The sequence below is a fragment of the Pseudopodoces humilis genome, chromosome 11 (genome assembly GCF_049639895.1).
Source record: "Pseudopodoces humilis isolate 2021_Gansu_Grassland_sample_001 chromosome 11, ASM4963989v1, whole genome shotgun sequence".
Taxonomy (NCBI): domain Eukaryota; kingdom Metazoa; phylum Chordata; class Aves; order Passeriformes; family Paridae; genus Pseudopodoces; species Pseudopodoces humilis.
In genome coordinates, this window is record NC_142210.1 from 1895790 (window position 1) to 1915564 (window position 19775).

Genomic DNA, 19775 nt, shown 5'->3' on the forward strand with positions numbered 1-19775 from the left:
GTAAAGAAAGACGAGGTAAAGATTTGTCTACAAAAATGCTTCTTACCATGGATTTCTCCTGGGTATTGTTTAATTCTCAACTGCTTCCCTTTAATAGAGCCAAACTTTGTTTTTAACACATAATCTTAACTTTCCTCTATCTTCCTCCTTCCATGCACAATAAAGTGCATGCAAGGTACTTACATGGCTACTGCTACTCAAGGATGTGAGCACCTCCTTAGTCTATCTATCTTTCTAATACCTGTGGGAGCTGGGAAAGTCCTATTACAGTCTCAGGCTCAGAACATCAGAGATATTTAGGGACCTGCCACTGAGATAAATGGGATTAGCTGCCCCATGGCTTTTCTGGCTCAGAGCCTCCACTGTGTCTCTAAAATCACAAAGGACATCTTAAATGAAGCAGGGAACCACTCCTAAGAGTCTCACTACCTAGGCTGGGAGGCTCATTTCTGGACCAGCTTTCCTGTTTTGATTTAGTTTTCTGTTGCTCGAGGATGAAGGTATTAGATAAAGTAAAAACCTCGTCCCTGATCTCCTCTGTCTATGAAAAATTGAAAAGCTTTCAGCACTGTTGGCACACTCAGGCTGCAGAGCACTTTGGTGTCTTCTGCTTTACTCCAGCTCAGTTTTCTCTCACAAGGCTCTACATTAAACTGCCGAAGTAACTTCCCAATCTCCTATTTAGCTCAGCACCCCTGGATCCTTTCCCTACAGAGCAGCAAACATACTTTTATTGTCCTCTGCACCTAACTTTGTTCTGCAGAAGCACCAGTTCTGCATTTGTTCCTGCAAAGCAGAGTGTGCTGAGGAGAGGGCTGGCTGGGTTCCTCACCAGCATGGACACTTACAAAGGAAATTTCCATCATTCCTGGGGAACTCCACCAGTTCCCTGCCCAATTCTGAGCAACACACATACAAAACACATCAGCCACTTACCCACATGGCACAACAGCAGCAGTGTAGCTCCTGTCCTCTGCACCTGGGAATTTGTCTAAACATAGTTTGCTTCCAAACACGGGTATCTATTTCCAGCATCAAACTTCCCAAAAGCAAACAGCAAACCAGTCTAACACAAGGCAACAGTACACAATTTTCATAATGAGACAGAACTTTCTGTGTCAAAGCTGGGCTTTCTGTGGGCACCTTTGGGTGGTCACACATGCAGCTCCCCTGAACTTCTTGCTTTGGGGGTGTCACCATGAGCACCTTGGCCTCCTCATGCAATGCTGCCAAATATTCATCAGGACAACACAAGTGGATATTTGTTTTCTAACTGCAACCATAGGAAGATGTGATTTTTTCCTCCATGGTCACTCAGCAGTCCACAGTAAGCCCAAAATAATGTTCCATCCTAATTGCCACAGACACAGTCCTTTGAATAAAGAAGGGATGATATTTTCCACTCGCTCAAAGCAATTACCTCTTAAGATATGCGTTAGTTCAATCTTTCCAGGATTTAAATTAAGCCAAGTATTAAATCATCCAAAGCTAACTACCTGAACATTTTCAATGTTTTTCAGCATCTCAAAAACAGTCTTTCATGCTCATTACTTTAAAGGCACAGAATTTTGTCTGAAAATTGACCACTTAAATTCCCTAAAGTGGAAGCTGAGAAAAACCATACTATCTATTTCCAGTCTCAAATTAATACTTTAGGCGGATTTTTGTATTAACTTGAAGTGGTCTAGAATGTAAAAAATAGGGGATTCTGTATGAGGCTAAGAAACACAACAACCATGTGCATTGAAGGGGGGAGTGAAGAAGCTGAGAACTCCTTTAAGGAATTCTTTTAAGGGCTAAAGATGAGAACTGCCTCCATAAAGGATTATGTTGTGTTTTGGGGCTTGCACTGTTCACTTTCCCTTCGATGTTAACATGTTAGCATGGCCACCACTGCAGTCCCTCAGAGTATGAGCACAGGTCTTGTTCAGCAGATCAGCAATTGCTTTAAATAAGAAATTACAAATTGGTCCTTAGATACTAGTTTTGCTAATCTTACCGTGCTGAAAACTAATTCTATTCCTAATAGGAGTTCAAAGTACAAACTGCTTCCTTGCCCAAATTGCCTGTTTGCAGCAATCTGAAATGGAAGTATTTTATCAGCTTAGCTTGACACAGTGGATTTCTATTATTGGAAGAAAAAGAACTCACAAAACCTGATTTCAGGTTCCAAATTGTTTCAGTTCATTGTGACTCTCTGGAATTAGGGAGAATAGATACTCTATTTTCAGTTTACCATCACTACAAAATACCCTAAATGTGCAACTCTACAGATAAATGTCTGGACTTACATACAAAGAGGACAAAACTCCAGTGAAATAATTAGCAAGATTTACTGCAGTGCTATGACTACAGAAGAGACATGAGAAGATTTAACTGTGCTGTTAGTGGCTGCTTCCTTCCTGGGTTGCTTGGGAAGTTTCTGGTACAGGACACAACAAATATCACAGTCCAATTCCCAAGGTGGAAGTGCCCAGTGAAGGTGCTGTGTCCCATCATTCAGGTATCACTGGGAAGTATTTTATTCCTGCTGTGCTCTGTGGTTTGTGCAGTATCACCCGCTCTCTCAAGTGCCTGCCTTTTTAAAATATATTGCACTACAGAGACCTGTAAGTTTTATGACAGCCAAGATTCCAATCTTTATAGTCCTTTTAATGAAAATTACCCATCATACTTTTTTTTAATGGAAAAAGACTGAACCTAAACTGTGTCTCCTGACAGTGTTCACTCCTAGTTCCTTCAAATGTGTTTTTCATGTTGTAAGAAATATCCCTGTTCCCTCTTTGCCTCCACATCCCAGTCTATCCCCTAGATGCTGCTGATCAGGCTGTTTTCTCTCGACTGCTCTCTGCCCAAATCTCCCTCCTCTGTGCTCAGGGATATACCTGAATGGAGGATATGCAAGTTACTGCTTACCCATTATTTATATATTCTCTTGGTGAAAAGCTACCCCCATCTTCAAAGCCAGGTCACCTTCCACAGAGATTCTTTCTGTTCTGCAAATGTGGATCATGCACAGCAGAAAAATTCTCAGCCCTTACACTCAGGAGGGACAGCCTGTTAAAACTCAGCCTCTCCAGCTTTTTCACACCTATGTCTCAAGGTGGTTTTTCACTATATCCACACAGGGTCCACTTTAGTGGCCATAGAAGTGCCCCTCTGGCAACTTCAAGTCCCTGTGTACGATCCTTGCTGTGTGTATGTTTATTTAAACAGAAGGGAGGCTTTACACACCATAAGAAGGACCGTGGGACTAGGAGCATGTCTGTTCATCTTGCAGTAAAGAGCAGAGACACCCGGGAAAGAGCTGCTGTGGGGACAGGCCAGTTTGTATCTCTGGCCTTTTTTTGGTGGTGTCAATCTCTGCCTGTTGCAGAGAGAGGTCAGAGATCCCCCAAGTGAGATGTATGGCTGTGCCCTTCAGTGCAGGATGAGGGAAGTGCCTCCTCCTCATCCCTGTGCCCCACCAGCTCCCGTGTGGAACCCAGAGCACGGGTGATCAGGATCTCTGCTGCCCAGAACTGCAGGCACTTAGAGGCCTCACACAGACCCATTCTTTAGAAATTCTTGCCACAGGGCTTACCTCTACTCTAATAAAGACATCTATTCCCACAGCTGTACTTCTGCTACTGCTGTTCACTCAGCAGTTGGGTTTGATGAGCTGATTTCTCAGGGTGACTCATTCCACCCTCACTTCACCCAGGCACACCCCCTGAGGCAGCTGTTATCTGGGTGGTGAGGGCAGGCTTACAGCAAGCTTTTCACATTTCATGCTGGTTACCTCCTCCCTTCCCTTTGAAGATGCCTGAAGCAGGTGCCTAATGACAGTCTACTGTGGACACCTCCAGCAAAAGTGGACACTGCCAGCTCCTCCAGGAGCATTGCTGATCGCAGCATTGCTGACCAAAGGGCTCCCAGCTCTGAGCCTGCACCACCAGCACTCAGGATGGGCCAAGAGAATGATCCTGAATGAGCTCAGGAGACTGTGGTGTGCAGCTATGGCATGGCAGGGCTGAATCCAACAGGCACGCTCCGAGCTCAGTGACTACAAATAACAGATAATCGGATCCTGCAAACTCATTTCCCTTAGCTCGACAGCCACTGGCTTCTTCCTCTGTTTTTTACACACAGCAGACAAGGGCTTGTTCTATTTCCTTTGGCCCCAAGAGATAAAATTTATATTTGTTACTGTGTATTTAATTTTCTGGGTTTCTTTCAGAATGATAGTCTGTCACAGCTGTATTCCCCAGTGCAAACCTGAAAATCACTGGGCCATGTACTAACCCAGTTACATCAACTTATTCAGTGTCAAAACTTGACTCAGTTTTACAGAGAAATCTCTTTGGTGAGTCAGCTTCCCAGTAAATCTTAAGGGATGTTAATCCACAGGCAGATTCTACTCTGGTTTGATACATATATGGAGTTTCCCTTGGCTAGGAATAAAACAGAACTGCTTCAGACACACTGTGCTTCAGTTGTATAAAATGTCTTGATTAGCATTTCTTGTTTTGTTTTCAGAAATAAAAGGAAATAACAATAGACTCCAAATCTCTTTCTCATTCATAGCCAAAGCTGGTCTGCATAATTAAAGGTAATTGTTAGCTTCTAATAGCTTGGCATTTTCCACTGCACCTTCCACAGAAGAGAAAAATCCAGACAGAGGAACTACTGAATTGTGAATGCTCACTCAACATTCTCAGTGGGCATCTGAATCTTGTGTTTAAGCCAAAACAGTAGGTAATGCAGGCAAGAAGCACAGAGAGCAATTGCTTACTGGTGACCAAAGGTAAGAAAGGTCAAATGTTTATTTCCTATGTTGCTTCTGTGCATGCAGTGCCCAGAATCTTTTAATTATATTTCATGGTCCTCTGAACTTGTACAAGGGCATAAAATATATTTATAGCTCACTTAAACTCTTAGTAATGAAACAGCCATCCTACGCAGGACCTCTGCTAATCAACTGAAGACTTTCTGTGTGTTAACTTTAAAAATGTAAAGAAGTACTTGCTGAAACGCTTATCACAGTCTAAAGGCAACAACAAAGAAAAGCCATTTTCTTCTTAGGTGACAGTTTGAGTTTGTATCAGTTCACCTGTGATGTTTGAAATACAATTTCAGTGGCAATGCACATTCATTATAACTATTATTATAGCACTGGAAGCTCTCAACCACACTGTGCCAAACACCAAAGAAACATATAATAAAGAGATCACTCCCCTCTAAAGCTTTTCCTGCCTAACTGTGTCATTTTCTCTTTTAGACAACAACAAAAAAGGGGTAATCAAATAAAGAGGTCTCGGCTTAACTAATCATACTTGATGCAAATTTCTGATGAGCAGACTGAAAAGCTCCCAGTCTAATTATACACCTCACAACAAACCTACCTGGCACATCTTACACCAACCTTCCATGCTGGGAATCTGCTTGGGGATGAAGTTTAGGAAAGAAGATCAACCAAACACGTTACTGTGTGTGAGGCTGAGATTAAGGAAATGAGCTCGTGCTTTACAACAGGATCAGCTGCCCTTGCTTTGCTTTTTCTCCAGAAGCTGCTGGGCCCTGGCACGCTGGAGGGCAGTGGTGGCAGGGAGGGAGCCAGGCTGGCACCTCATGGTGCAGATGGGGCCTTACAGTGGATTATAAAGATTCCAGTCAAGGCTGCCTTATACCTGCAAAGCCAAACACCCCCATACTCAGAGATCTGAAAAAATGCAAGCTGCTGGTGGAACCTTAATTCAGCTTCCTGATGCACGTGCTTTATGATATGATCTTTAATTAGCCTATGAGGAAATTAATAATTATTTCTGAGTGTAGGATTTGGCTGCTGTACAGTAAATAATGCACCACACTACCCAACGAATGGTGATGATTCAGCAGACATTATCTCTCATGTGTCCTGCAAGAGGCAAGGGGAGGACAAAAAAAAAGTGTAGGATCACATCAATGAAAAGTAAATACCAATAGTGTCTTTGTTGCAGAGAGGGAGGCACAAATTAAAACTGAAAAAAAAAAAATAATCTCTTTTCTTGTATTTTGCCTTCTGGCTTTTTTGATATGGACATAGCTAAATAATGTCAAAATCAATGTCCATATGAATGGGAAACATGAAAATATTTAGTGTTTCTTATCTGTTAATTAGTGTTTCATATGATCAAACAGAGGCTGAAATGTGCACCAGTCCAGGGGCCTGCTGGTGACAGGTCAGGCACTGCCAGGAAGGCAGATGCACCACTGGGATGGCTTCACCTGCAGTGAGCTCCACACCATGAGGGGAGGAGAGGAAAGCTGGGCTGGCTTAGCTCAGCTGTGTCATCTCCAACCTGACTGAAAACTGCATGGCAGACACAAAAGGCATGAGGATGCCAAATCCTGCAGAAATGAGAACTGTTATGTTCCTTTCAAAGAGCTCCTCAAGCTGGACAAAACTCAGCTTTGAAACATCTGGGTTTTTTCAGAGCTGCAGCAAATGCACCCTGACATGTAAAATACCCATCTGTCATGTGTCCAGCCAACTGCATGGCTCTCTTGTTCACCTGCAGGTGTTAAGGAGGAGGATTAGTCCCTGCTCCAGCCAAAGCAGGGACTAATCTAGGACTAGTGGAGGAGGAACCCTGACTCTCTCACTATTACCTGGGAGCCAGAACTGGAGAGCAGACACAGACAAGTCCTTATTTACAGTGAACCAAGACAAACAGGATGCTCCACTCTGCCCTCAGATGTCACAAACAAAGCACAAAGCCAGCAAATTTAGGCTATACATTATTCTTGGCTATTTCCACCTAAGCCCTTGCCTTTCTTAATGACCCAGAGGGCAGGAGCAGAGCCGCAGGCATGGATGGGTGCACCAGAAGAGAGCTGAAATCCTGCTCTCAGAAAAGTCAATTCCAGCCATTTCCTGCACAAGACGTTTACTACATGCTGCCACACAATACTTTTATTGGCATTCATTACTCCTTGAGGACTAATTTATTCATTTTTAGCAGCATTAAAACAAAGCTGATTTTACAAGGGAATCGCTCTACTGCTGGGGCTGTAGGAAGCTGCTCAATTATCTCCAGAACACTAAAAGCTGAATCCAGACTCAATACTCATCTTAAATTGTAACAAACATCATTTCCCCAAGCCTTGATTAACCCACAGGCTGATCCCCAGCTCACAGCTGTCTCAGGTTTCTGGAGGGAGGTTGGGAGTGCTGGGGTTTGTTTATTTTATCATTGCCACACAGCTTGGGAACCTGCAGAGCAGAGACAGTCACCACTGGCTACATTTCTTACTAAACACTACTGGAAATGAAAACCAAAAGACTGGATCCCCCCATACTCACAGTAAGGTTGCTCCTCTTTTTTGTATCTGATATCTCCTTCGTTTGGAGCTTCCTTTTTGTTTAAGAATAGCTGGAGATGCACAATTTAGTATTCACATTTATCTAGATATTTATGGCATTCCAAAGTCAAATTAACAAGCTTGTTACCTCTCAACATGTAAAATTACTGTAAGATTCATTCCCAGTAATACCTACAAAAGAACACAGCAATTCCTTTCAACCGAAATACACACATCTATCTACACACACACACACATATAAATATATATAAATATATTCCTTTATATGACCCTCTGCCTTTATCAGCATCTCCAAGTCACTGAGTTTAAATGAATTCACTATCCTAACTGAACTGCTTTGAAAAATATGTGGCAGGTATAGCGAACAGTGTGAAAATGTACAGCATGGAGATGCAGCTAAGACAAAGGGAAACAAGAGCTCCAGCAGTATATGCAAAAACAAAGCTGGGTAATCAATAACAAGGTGCTCCAGAGAGAAAAAATGAATCCTTTTTATTTTCTCTACTAATGAACAGCCACACTGTTTCTCTCCTGGCCTCGGGGTGAAGAGTTTGCTGATGTTACCTCTTGGTCAGCAGGAATCACTGCTGAGCAATGTCAAACAACTTCCTGTAAAGGGTAGATCCTGCTGGGAAAGCAGTGGATTAGAAGGAGTAGTACTAAAGACAAATCTTTAAAATCCCTCAGTCTTCTTTTCCACATACTGTCCTAAAAATCCCAACCAAGCTGAAGTAAAACCCATTGTGTATCCTGCCTGGTTCACCACCTAAGAGCACCCGACGCTGCACTCACATTTTGTAATATCAGGCCTGATAGAAGCTGGGTTTTCTGATCTCTATTTTAATTTGCAGTGAAACAAATTCATCCCATTGGTGTCTTGGCCAAATCTACAGGTTTAATGAGAATGACTCAACCCTAACCCTAACCCTAACCCTAACCCTAACTTCAGTAGTAGCTGTGAACTGCTCAGTAAAATGAGATTTCTTTCCCTCTATCATAGCTAATTTCAGAAAATACAATAAACAGAATCAAGATACCCCAACATTGCTTGGACAGAAAGTGAAGCACTGGAAAAAAACTCTGCACACATTACACCACTTTAACTGTGCCTTTAAATGCAAGAAGATGTGTTGGCCTGAAGGGAGAAAATAAAATAAGAATAGGAAGCGGGGGAGAGGTGAATAGTTTACATCCTTAAGCAGCTATAGAAAATACAAAGGTGAAATGTTCATCAGTGAAGGTATTCAGCTTCTTTTACCACAAGAAGGGATTATCTTTGAGTCTCCCTGTAGACAATCAATTCTCAGCCTGTTTTTAATAAGCAGATATCACCTTCAAGGTCTTACTGGCACTACTGGTACTCATATTACACTCTAAAAACCAGATCAACTCCTCTAACCACAACAGGCTACCTGACACCAAAAAAACTCTTATACACTTGCCCCCATTTACACAAGCTGTTTGCAGACCTCCCTCGTGATCTGGATCATTACTTCCACTTCAGAAGGGACCTTGCACAAATACCAGTGACCAGAGAGCATTTAGAGCCAGTCTATTCCCTCTTAGGCTGGAGTGCTGAGAACAGATATCTGGATAGGTGTTGGTTGATAAACCCCTGTAAGACAGGGAATGACATGATGTCTTTTGCTGTCTCACTAGAAGAGGATCACTGTTTTATGAACTAGAGAGACTTGTACTCCCGCACCTCACTCAACACCCGGGGACTTGTGCTCTCTTCCCATCTCTAAAAAAACCCCAAAACCTATGGTATGACCTTGCACTCATCTCTTCCGTCCGTAATCCACTTCTCCAAACCAGATATTTGTTTGTTTGTTTTTGTTTTCAAACAAAGTCCTTGGACCATAGGTTGAGGCTCAGACAGGCAGGATGCCCTGCAGTGCATTACAGCACTTTTTGGCTCTATGGATATGCTGCTTCAATGGCAATAATTAATAATGTAGAATCAAAAGTTTGCTCCAAGCATTTCTGGTGAGAGAGAACAAAGTACTTTTATCATCTCAAATGAGAACAGATGCCTTGAAGTACTCAAAAGAACCCAAGCTCCTATGTCAGGACATGCCACATATTTCAGTAGCGTATTTTCCAGCTCACTGTGTTTGCTGATCTCTAGGTGGGGACAGCATCTTGTTGCTGGAGCCCCCCATGCTCCCAAATATCCACAGCACCTGGCTTGGAACAGAGACGGGATTCTTGGCAAACATCAAGTTGGAGCAAAAATATCTCCTCAAGAGCTGATTCAGAACACTCTGCAATAAAAGCAGCCCAGGAAATCCTGTTATTTTCCTCTTAAGAGAAACACTGGGCATCGCAAAGATGAAGGGTGACAACTGCCTCATGTGAAGCCAGTAAACCAGCCAGAAAACAGCTGAGCATAAAGTGGTTCAAGACACAGGCTCTTCTGTAGAGAAACCTCAGCTGTTCATCTCCCATTCCCTGCCCTGACTTCCACCCAGCCACCTGGGAGTAAGGCTCTGCAGCCACTGAAGGCAACACCAGCACCTGTGATAAAAGTTGGGCTGCTTGGCTCCTTACTCTGTGAAATCAGAGGTTTTCAAAGACATTCATGAACTGTGTCCTGAATGTTAGAATAAACTCTGCCAACACTTTCTTCTGAGATTACTATCTGGGCATCACTAATTTCTTGCAATATATGCCTGTGTTATCCCGTATCTTGGAAGAGCAGGTGCTTTCTTTTATGTCCCCAAGCAGATGCACATTTCACTGTTCTCTGAGCACTCAGAGGCAGCTTTTTTTGTGTGTGTGACAAAACATGGTGACAGCGGCTGAAACCGAGATGCCTGATGTACCTTTTCCACCTAACCTGACTTTTACAGGGATGAAGCAGCTCATTTCTTGGGGTGTGCAGGCCCTTGCAGGAGGCACCCCAGTGAAGGGCTCTCATCCCAGCCACTCCAGCGTTTTGCTCTCTTTTCTTTCAATAAAAGAGAATATCGTACCTATGCCATCTGTTAGGCAAAGCACTGCACGTACATTGCAATATACCCTGCAGCACAGAACAGAGCCTTCCAGATTAAATGTGAAGAGAAGTGGCTGTAAGGAGAGAGAAAACTCCAGGTGCTGGAGCTGTTACAGGTGAGCCTAAGCATTTTGCTTCCCTGAGGCAGCGACCTGTCAGGATGAATCTTGTCAGCCCAGGAATGTGCCTCGGCAGACACCGCTCCCCATTCCAGGAACCCATAAATAGCCAACGAGATGCTCAGCACCACACATGAAAGCACCGTCTTTCTTCAGACCCTGACTGTGGGGGAGTGACAGCCTGGCTAGCATCAATCCTGTCTTGTGCTGGGCTTTTTTTAAGGTAGTTCCATGGGGGGGAGCAAGATATGAAGCAAGCATGGGTGTTTGCTGCCTTTCTCCTGTGGACACCTCCAAAGGAACCCCCTTATTTGTTTCTCCGTCCTGGATCCACCCGAGACTCTGCTTTTTTATTTCATCTTAAAGGAGGTTCTCTCTCTGTCTGTATTGTCCCCAAACCAACCCCAAGGGAAGGAAGTCCATGGGAGCCAGAGGAATCATCTCTGATGGCCTCTAAATCCTTTTGATAATGCATCCCAGAGGTAAAGCTGTAGGACAAATGGGCATCTTCTGATGATGCTGCCCAAGCACTGTACAGAAAGAGGCACAAAACAGTGGTGTTTTCAGTAGTGCAATTCTACAAAAATGATTGCCCCTGGCCTGTCAGAAAAATGCAGTGCAGGTGATGAACACTCAGTGAGAGAGATTCATTCCCACGTTTCTTTTCCTCCTATTCCTTTGTCATGTCACTAGAAAACAAGATCAAACATTTCCTGCCTTTAAGTCCCTCCTCTAACTCAGTCTCCCAGACTCTACCAGCTTTTTGTTCAGGAGCTGAAATGTTCATTCATTCTTTTCTATTTGGAAAAAACGTCCATGCACAGGCACTATTTCATAGTAGATGTTCAGCTGGGGGATAGCAGGCAGCCAATGCAAGATTGATGTTAGGAAAGACAAAGCTCAGGTGAGCTATGGAAGCCATCCCATGACCCCAGCACTTATCCAGAGCTGAGCCTGCTGTCCCATGGGGTGCTGTGAGTCCTGCTGCCTCCCATCAGGATGGCCCAGAGGTCAGAGCTCTCCACAGTGCGGAGCCCATGGCCAAGGCCACCAATTGAGCCACACACCACAATTTCAGGGCAGAGCCCTTGGCCTGGGGAGTCACCACAAGAAAGAGTGCTCCCAGGCAATTAGGGGTTCTGGATCAAAAGAAATAAATTTGAAGTCCTAACTGTAATTTCTGGCCTTGGGGAGCAGCCAGTGCTGCTGCCAGGGGCAGCGGGAGGCAGGCAGCTCACAGAGAGCAGCCCATGACTGCTGGAGCAACTCTGCTCCCTCCCATAAGTGCTCCCTTCCACAATCTCTGAAACAAAGGAATTTATTTCTAAACACAGCAGCATTTCCATATTTTAAGGCATAACCAGTCCCTTCTTCCCTGTTTCTACATAAACAGTACCTTTTAGACAGCACCTCACCAAACCATGCGATGCCTCCAGGAAACACCCACAGCCCAGAGCAGTGGCAGCAGGACACCACAAGTGTGGAGCAGTGCTTTTGGGACAACACATCTGGGGACACAGGCACTGCAGCCCTTGTGGCCCAGACAACCCTTGCTCGGGCCTTGTATCAGTCATCTTCTGCACAGAGAAGTCCTGCATCTCTCAGAATACATCTTTTGGTGCATGGGACACCTAATTCAGATACTTAAAAATTTCAGGTCATAAGGGCTTGGTTCATGTTCTCAACTAAGAAAATGCCAGCAAAATTCATATTCAGGTCTGGATTTTGTAGTCCAAGTTTAAAGCCATCAGGGTAGAACAGACTTCTGCCTGCTTGGCTTACTCCACAACCTCCTGATCAGCTTCCTTAAGCACTCACAGTATATATGAAATGTGTATGTGTATTTACATATATGAAATATGTAAATAAAAATATTTATATATGCCTCTGTCCTACAGTGCTTTTAGGGGCTGCAGCTCTAGGTACTGAGGGTTATATAATTCAGTTCCTTTGACAAAGACACATTTGGTTGAACTTTAAACAAGAGACCTTTAGAAATCTGTAAAATTTTAACCATCAGTGTGTAACAGCTTCTAGGACGTTTCCCACCTTGTAACATTTCAAACAATGATTCATCTTCATAAGAAATATGTAACTGTCTGAAACTAACTCTCAAATAATGTTAATTACCTGCATGGTCTGTGTTTTTGCATATGCAGTTTTCAGCTACCAAGACTAGACATTATGAAAGCTTTTGCATGACATCAGCTTTCCAATGACCAGCCAGTTATAAAACACAAAATTTTTAATCTGCATTTGATTGTCATAGCTTAAAAATCACAGATTTTATGAGAGCTACAAATCATTTTTAGACTGTGCAGTGTGGACTAAAAGCCAAGGTTTTTTGTTTTGGCTTGTTGATATTTCCTGAAAACATGAAACAATTCTGAAAGGACAGATTTCCTGGCTCACAGCTAAAGGTCAGCAGTCACACAGGGACTGCTTGCTAAGTGCACCAAAAGGAAAGATTGGCACAACATTGCAGTATTATTAAAAAGTGATTTAAGTGGGGAAAAAGGGAGAAAACAGAGAGAGAGAGAGACAAGGATTAGACTCTCAACAATTGAGCTTTCACAAAGATTAGAAAAACAGCCTTGTTCCTTGCTGCTTGCAGCCCCTCACTGTCACTCCAAGCACCACTTGCTCTTGCTCCCTCTTTCCATCCCTCTGCTGCCATCCCCGATTGCATGGCCTTGGAAAGGGACCACTCTGACCAGGCACCACAAATCCCTTCTAAAGCCTTTCCTGCACAGCCCAGAAGTTTTTCCAGGCTCATTGCAGCAACAGATTATGGAAGTAGAAGTTTAATTTGTACTGAGAAGGACAGGAGTTCAGAATTCCCATGACTTCAAGCAACACTGACATGCAAAAAGAGCTCATTTTCCGCAGCAATCTTCCCCAGACCTGAGCAATATTTGTAACTCGCTCTCAGCACAACTGAAGAGCCAAAGTCCTGTTCTGCAGCTGTCAGAGGGGGCACAGCCAGCTCACATCTGTATCCTGAACTACTGCATGGACAAAGCTCCTCATCAATGTATTTAATTTTGTAAGAATAGATACTGAACCTTCCCCATTCCCCATACCAGTTTGAAAAGAGGCTCATTCTGCAATCAATATTGGAAGCACCTTTAAAACAGTGTTTAGTACCAGTCTTAACAAAGGCTGTACCCCAGCTCCCTTTAAGACCCCCAGCTTGTTTTTATTTTTATTATTCATGTTTTTCTTTCTAAGCATAGGCTATATACAATCTTTCAGACAAATAAATAGCAACCAAAACCAACCTAGAAGCCTCTAGTAGGTCTCTGCTACAGGCTGGGCTCCCAGGTTCATTTCCCTCCCTTTCTGACCAAGAGCCCTGGACCATCAGAATTAACAAGGAATTTGTGCCTCTAATCCTGCTAATGAAATACCTCTGGCTCTGACCACAACATCCTACCTAGCATAGAGTTATCAAAAGCATATGCTGCCATCACTCATGGTCTGTGCTTCTGGCTCTTTTTCTTTTTTTAAATTTTAAACGAATCGGTTGTAGAGCAAAATGCTACCTTTTCAGTTAAAAGGTTAACAGCAAGCCATGACCACATGTATAGCTTGCAACTGATGTCCCCAAATTCTGCTAACTATGGTAACATAGAGCAAAACAACAAATAGGTTGGTAAGCAGCTAAGCAGTACTGTAGGCTGTTTAAATTTAGCCCTGGCAGATCCTGGAGGAAGGGCATCTCAGAAGCCACGTGTCCTCTGCTGCACAGAGACAGCACTCAGACCATAGGATCCTATTCCACACATCCCACTTTTGAATATATGGCTACACCTATTGTATGTCATCTATATCTCACACATGTATTTACTCCAGAAGTACTCTGTATGAGATAAAGGACACTCAGCTCTTGGCCATAAAATGTTTACCCCAAAAGCAGCCAAGGAGACTGATCCAACAGACTCTAATTCCTTGCAACAGCACAAAGCTGCAGCTCAGAGCAGAGGCATGCTGACAATTTAGGGCTTTACAGACCACAACCTGCAAGGATGAATTATTCTCCAAAGCAAAATGTTGACCACAAGCACGGAGAACATTACTTCAGAGGCAGATTGCTGTAGCCTTGCTATTTTCTATCTGGAGCTTGGGGAATTTACAAGTAGAGACTATTGCCATGATCAGCAGTGAGATTACAGGTGCAAGGTTTGCTGTGATGAATCCAAAAATAAGACAGCTCCAGGCCTGAAGTTCAGTGTGCCACACCTGCTAACAGAGGATATATGAATAATCTGATCTCCAGGCTACAGACACTTTGAGAAGGGGTTGGACATCCCTATCCAGTGGAGCCTCTCTACACCCTGCTAAGGCCAAATGAAATCACTAAGGTGAAGACAAGCTGTGCATTGATAGCTCTGCAACCCCAAAAGCTGCACTCCAAGCTTGCTGCTGAGGAAGTCCAACAAATGCAGGCATCTGGTGCCAGCAAAACTAGAACTCATCAATTTGACATAAAAAAGCTCCTTTATTGAACAGCTCCAAGCTGCACTACCTGAAGAATGTCTTGATAACTGTGAGATTAATAACATTTACTGGAAGTGAGGGCAGTTTCTGTGGCATTGTTTCAGGGGCTGAGGTGATCCCACTGCCCTGTCACCAGAACTCCCTCATTTTCAAACTGTTTATGCAGTAGCTAAAGGAAAAATAATAGTACTATTTAAAGGTAAAGTCATGCTTGAAACTGAGACACAATATGATGATTTTTTTTAAATCATGTCTTGCATAAATTATAAACTCTGTATTGACTGCAAGGGTAGTTAAGCAAACTAAAAGGGTATAATGGGAGCAGGAGACATCTTCCTGGCCTGTGGCCTCAGGTGAGGTTGTTCCCACTACAGAACACCAATGATCTGTGCATTATGGTCTGTTAAAGTAATACTTGACTTATTGAACACTTGCTTTGTTTGGTACTTAAAAGAAACTTGGGTATGCACCACAGATATTTTATCTTTGTAAAATACTGAGGAATAAAACCAAAATAAAATAAAATACTGGGGAATAAAAACAAATAGCTTTAACTGACATCTCAATGAAAGCATCCCCCTTCTATATGCTTGGTTTTGCTTAATATTCCTCTTATTGCTGTTATTACTATTAATCCACCAAAACATCACACTTAGACTGAAACAGTTCTTCACTAGAAAATTTCTGATTGTTAGCATAATCCTCAAAGCTTCCATCAAATTTTGCACTCTCTTACATGACAGATGCAGAACTCTGCTCTTTTGAGTGTCTGTGGTGAAAATAAAGAGCAGATGTAGCACCCAGTGCTGTGACAGGGAGTGGAGAGAGACGGTGCCAAGCACTAACCCCTGCAAAGGGCTGGATTTCAGAGGCTGGGGACTGTGCTCAGCAGCAGCTATGTCAGGTCCCATTCAGACATCAATCTGAGCAACCACCATTGTCAGGCTCTTTTAAAAATCCTGACTGTCACCTTTTAAGGTGGGTGAAAATCAATTAATTTTGAGCTTATAAAGGAATGCCTTTGCTTTGGCCAACCTTGGCCACACACACAATGTCTTTTGTAGAGAAGCACTGCCTTTTCTTCCTATTTAGTGTAAAAGCACTTCATCTTGGTTATAAGCCTGAAGGTCAGGCTTATTTCTTTAGATCTGTTATTTACTACTTGAATTTCCAGTTCCACCTTTCTGGCTATTACAGCTTCTTTCCCCGACTCCTTTTCACAGTAACTCCATATGATAACTGTTGATAAAGCTAGGAGGGCCATGATTCTAAATGTCTGACCTTCTTCAAAATCTGATAATGGATACAGTTTCTGAATCATAGGTCATCTCAATTTTGCCACTAAACCATTTATTTCCAGTGGCCTTCAGACCTCCAGGCTTACTGTGCACTGCAAAATGGATTTTTCAGGGAACAATAAAAGTAAGAGAGCCATCCTTAGCCTCTGCTTAGCACGTTAGGAGGGATACCGGACTTTGGAGAGAATGTTTGTCCATAATATCTTATGTACCACAGTCTCTAAGAGCTTTAACCTTTCCTGATGTTTGTACGAAGCTGACAGCTATAAGCATCCAATACGAAATAACCTCCTTTTCCCTTGCAATCTACATGGAAAGGACAAGAAAAATCCATGTCTCCTTAACCTCTCCCCACCTACTGAGGGCTATCCAGTACCTTTACCATATCCTTCAACTTACAGCTCAAGGCACAGTGCCAGCTTTTACATCACTGCCTCAAATGCTACTCTACTGTGGTAGGGGCTGATTACAGCACGCCTGTGAAAGCTGTGTCGGTGCCAAGGCACACCAGCATCTGCCAGCCTCCTCCAGTGGCTGCTCTGAAATGGAGATCTCAAAATGCCTTGGTCTTACAGAAACACTGCCAGAAGTACAACTCCTACAATTCCAGCAGGTCAATGCTTCATGCAAACTGTTGAGCGAGATGCAGAGAAAAGCACGTCAAGCATAAACTCCTGGCTCCAACAGTGCCTGGAAAACTGAGCAGTGACTGGATCCTGAGCAGAGGGAACCAGGCAGGTTTTACTTACTGTCAAAGCTTCTGTGCTGTGCTGTTAGGGTCGCCTGCACAGAGCGACCAGCCTCTTTCATCATGGCTTCAAATTCACTTCGGCTTTTGTTTGCAAAGTTCTCCTCCATCTCGCTGGTGCAGCAGGTGTAGCCTTGTGGGCAGATTCGCAGGTGCTCCCCTAAAATGACAGAAAATGCAGTTTAATGGCCAGCTCTGGAAAAGGGAGGATTTCATGTTGGACAATCTCAGCTTAAAAATATCCCAGCTCCCTGGCAGCCTGGATCGCATCAGGTGTTTCTGTCAAATTTACCACCTAATTTGAGTTCTTCTGCTTTAATACAGTGCTTGGTGTCAATGCAGGCACAAATTTTCTCACTGTGACTGTGAGGGAAGGAAAAGCAAAGGAGAAAAAATTCATATATGGATCAAGGAGAAGGAAATACAAATGTTTCCTTCTCAAAGTCTGTCCTAGAATCCATCTCTGCTTAGAATCCCAGAAGATATGGAAGTCTGATTAAATGACAGCTGTACTCATTAGGCTTAATATGTACATTAGCACAGCTGTTTTAAAGTGCTTTGTCAAGAAAAAAAGAAACAACTCCAAAGTGCTCCCCATCCTACCAAATTTATCCTGAGAAGGCATTTCCTTAACCAGCGAGGCATGGCTAGTGAGAAGTTTTCAAGAGACAGAGATGTGATGGATGTCAGTGGAATTTGGGTGGCTAATTTTCCCCCACACGTATTGAAATTTTCAGTGAAAAGTTTATCTCCTGGAAAGAGACAAGACCACCCCAAAAAAGGTTGCTATGACAATCACTTATTGAATTTACTCCTGCTATAAGGAAGAACAAGAAAGGTAAGAGGACTCAGCAGTCAAATTGAAAAATTCTCCAGTATGGAGCTTCTCCTGCCTTCTGCAATTTCTTTACTGTGGAGAAGCAAATGCTTGCATAGGCAGAGTCAGCAACATTTTAAAAATAATTGCTCAAGTTCTTATGAGTCCTTACAAAGACATACCTGCAAACACAGCCTATGTTTCTCCTTACCCAAGCACTAAGAATTCATTTGAATGAAATCAAATATTTATTTAAATAAAATAAAATATCCCTCTTGTTCCAAGCATGTTCTGAGATAAACCAATTACCAAGCAGTTACCATGTTTAAGATAATTTGATTGAGATTGCCAATGATTTTGCTGGCTTTTTTACAGGACTGTTGTCTTAATGTCATAGCTGGGGGATGATTTAAACATCTTTGTAATTATGTTTTATCTTATGTGTCTCAACAATGGCTTCAAATCTTGAACCTGCACAATCTCGAGTTTCCCATTAAAGTCCTTAGCTATTTCCAGTATAAAGCTCTTAGCAAACAGGTAGTAAAGGGTCTCTGGAACTGGGCATGTGTCCTGCCCTTGTGAAAGTTATCTCAGTAGCAGCCTAAGAGGGACTGGAGTGTCCTGACTGGAGTGTCCTGTAGTTGATGTATTTTAGGCAGAAGCCATTCAGGATGAGTTTGCATTTCACTGGTGCTTGGATTCCTGCTCACAGATGACCCTTGAGCAACCTCTGCAGGGTGTGGTGTGAGCCTGCCCTTGGAAAACAGGTTACCGTGGGCATCTGCACTGCCAGTCTTCCTGTCTACGTGATGGGAATTGCTGCTCACCAGCTTCTCTAGGAGAGTAACTCCCCCCATCAGCCTTGTGTTGTGCTCCCAGCCGAGAGCAGCGTCAGGGTGGTGTGTCCTGGGGGCTGCCCGTCCCCCATGGGACCCGCTCTCTGTCCCTCCAGGGCCCAGCCACCACTGCCAAAGCAGCAGGAAAATCCAATATAAATATCACCTGGCTCCATGCTGCCACAGCAAATGCAAGCTCAGTTCCAGGGCTTGCCTGAGCCTCTCCTTCCCTCAGGAATTAAATTGTTCCGAGTCATTCCCTGGGCCCCTTTCTGTGGAGCAGTGTTTATCTGTACAGCGTCAGGGCTGCTGGCATGTGACAAGACAGACAGGAAAAGGGAACTGTAATTTTTTGACAAGACATAGCTTTGATTCCTGTCACAGCAAATTAAAATTTTTTTTTTTTTGACCGGTCTTTTCCATCCTACTTCTGCTGCCACAGGATTTCTGGCAAGGACAGAAGTTTTGTGGACAGCAGTTTTACTGTGGGACGCATCCTTCCATGAGGCCCATGATGCCCTCAGGACAAAGTGAGGCCTTTACAGGGCCTGGCCTCTCTGAAAAGACAATCAACAAAGCAATGGGTCCCAAGGGATCCAGCTCTTTCCAAAAGTGCCTTTACCACCTCAGCTGATGGTGAATTTTGCTGGTGAGGTCCTGGCTGTGCTCAGAGGCCTTGCACTCAACAACACGAGCACTCCTGCCATTTCCTCTGGGCGCCATTACCCGGCGGGGCTGGCAGGCTCAGGCAAAACCTTCAACAGCCCTTTACAAATGCCCTGTTTTGGGAAACAGGAAAATTTGAGTCAAATTAGGGGGAACCCTGGGGATCTCCGATCTTCTGGCTGGGATTCAGGCAGGAGGTCTGCCTGAAACTGGGAGAGCAAGCAGGGATGTCTCTGCAAGGAGACACCAACGTCCTCACTAAAGCTGCCCTTCAGGCAGGTTCCCTGCACAGGCTTTAGAAACCAAGGGGGAAAGTGTGGGATTGTGCCCAGGAGGAGAGGAGGGGAGGAAGAGCCGGGTGCCTGAGCTCCCTGACAGCGGTGAGAGGTGTGCTCATTAAAATGGAACATGTCCAGACAAACGCTCCACGCTCCCAGCGCCGGCGAGGC

The 19775-nt window shown here is 43.7% G+C and overlaps 1 protein-coding gene across 1 annotated transcript in view; it reads right to left on the reverse strand.

Annotated features, from left to right (window-relative positions):
* GPC1 (glypican 1) overlaps positions 1–19775 on the reverse strand; it is a 198868-nt gene that overhangs the window by 81383 nt on the left and 97710 nt on the right. Inside the window, exon 2 of the mRNA XM_005529607.3 lies at positions 17009–17167. Coding sequence (XP_005529664.1) covers positions 17009–17167 — 159 coding nt within the window. The remainder of the gene's footprint in view (positions 1–17008; positions 17168–19775) is intronic.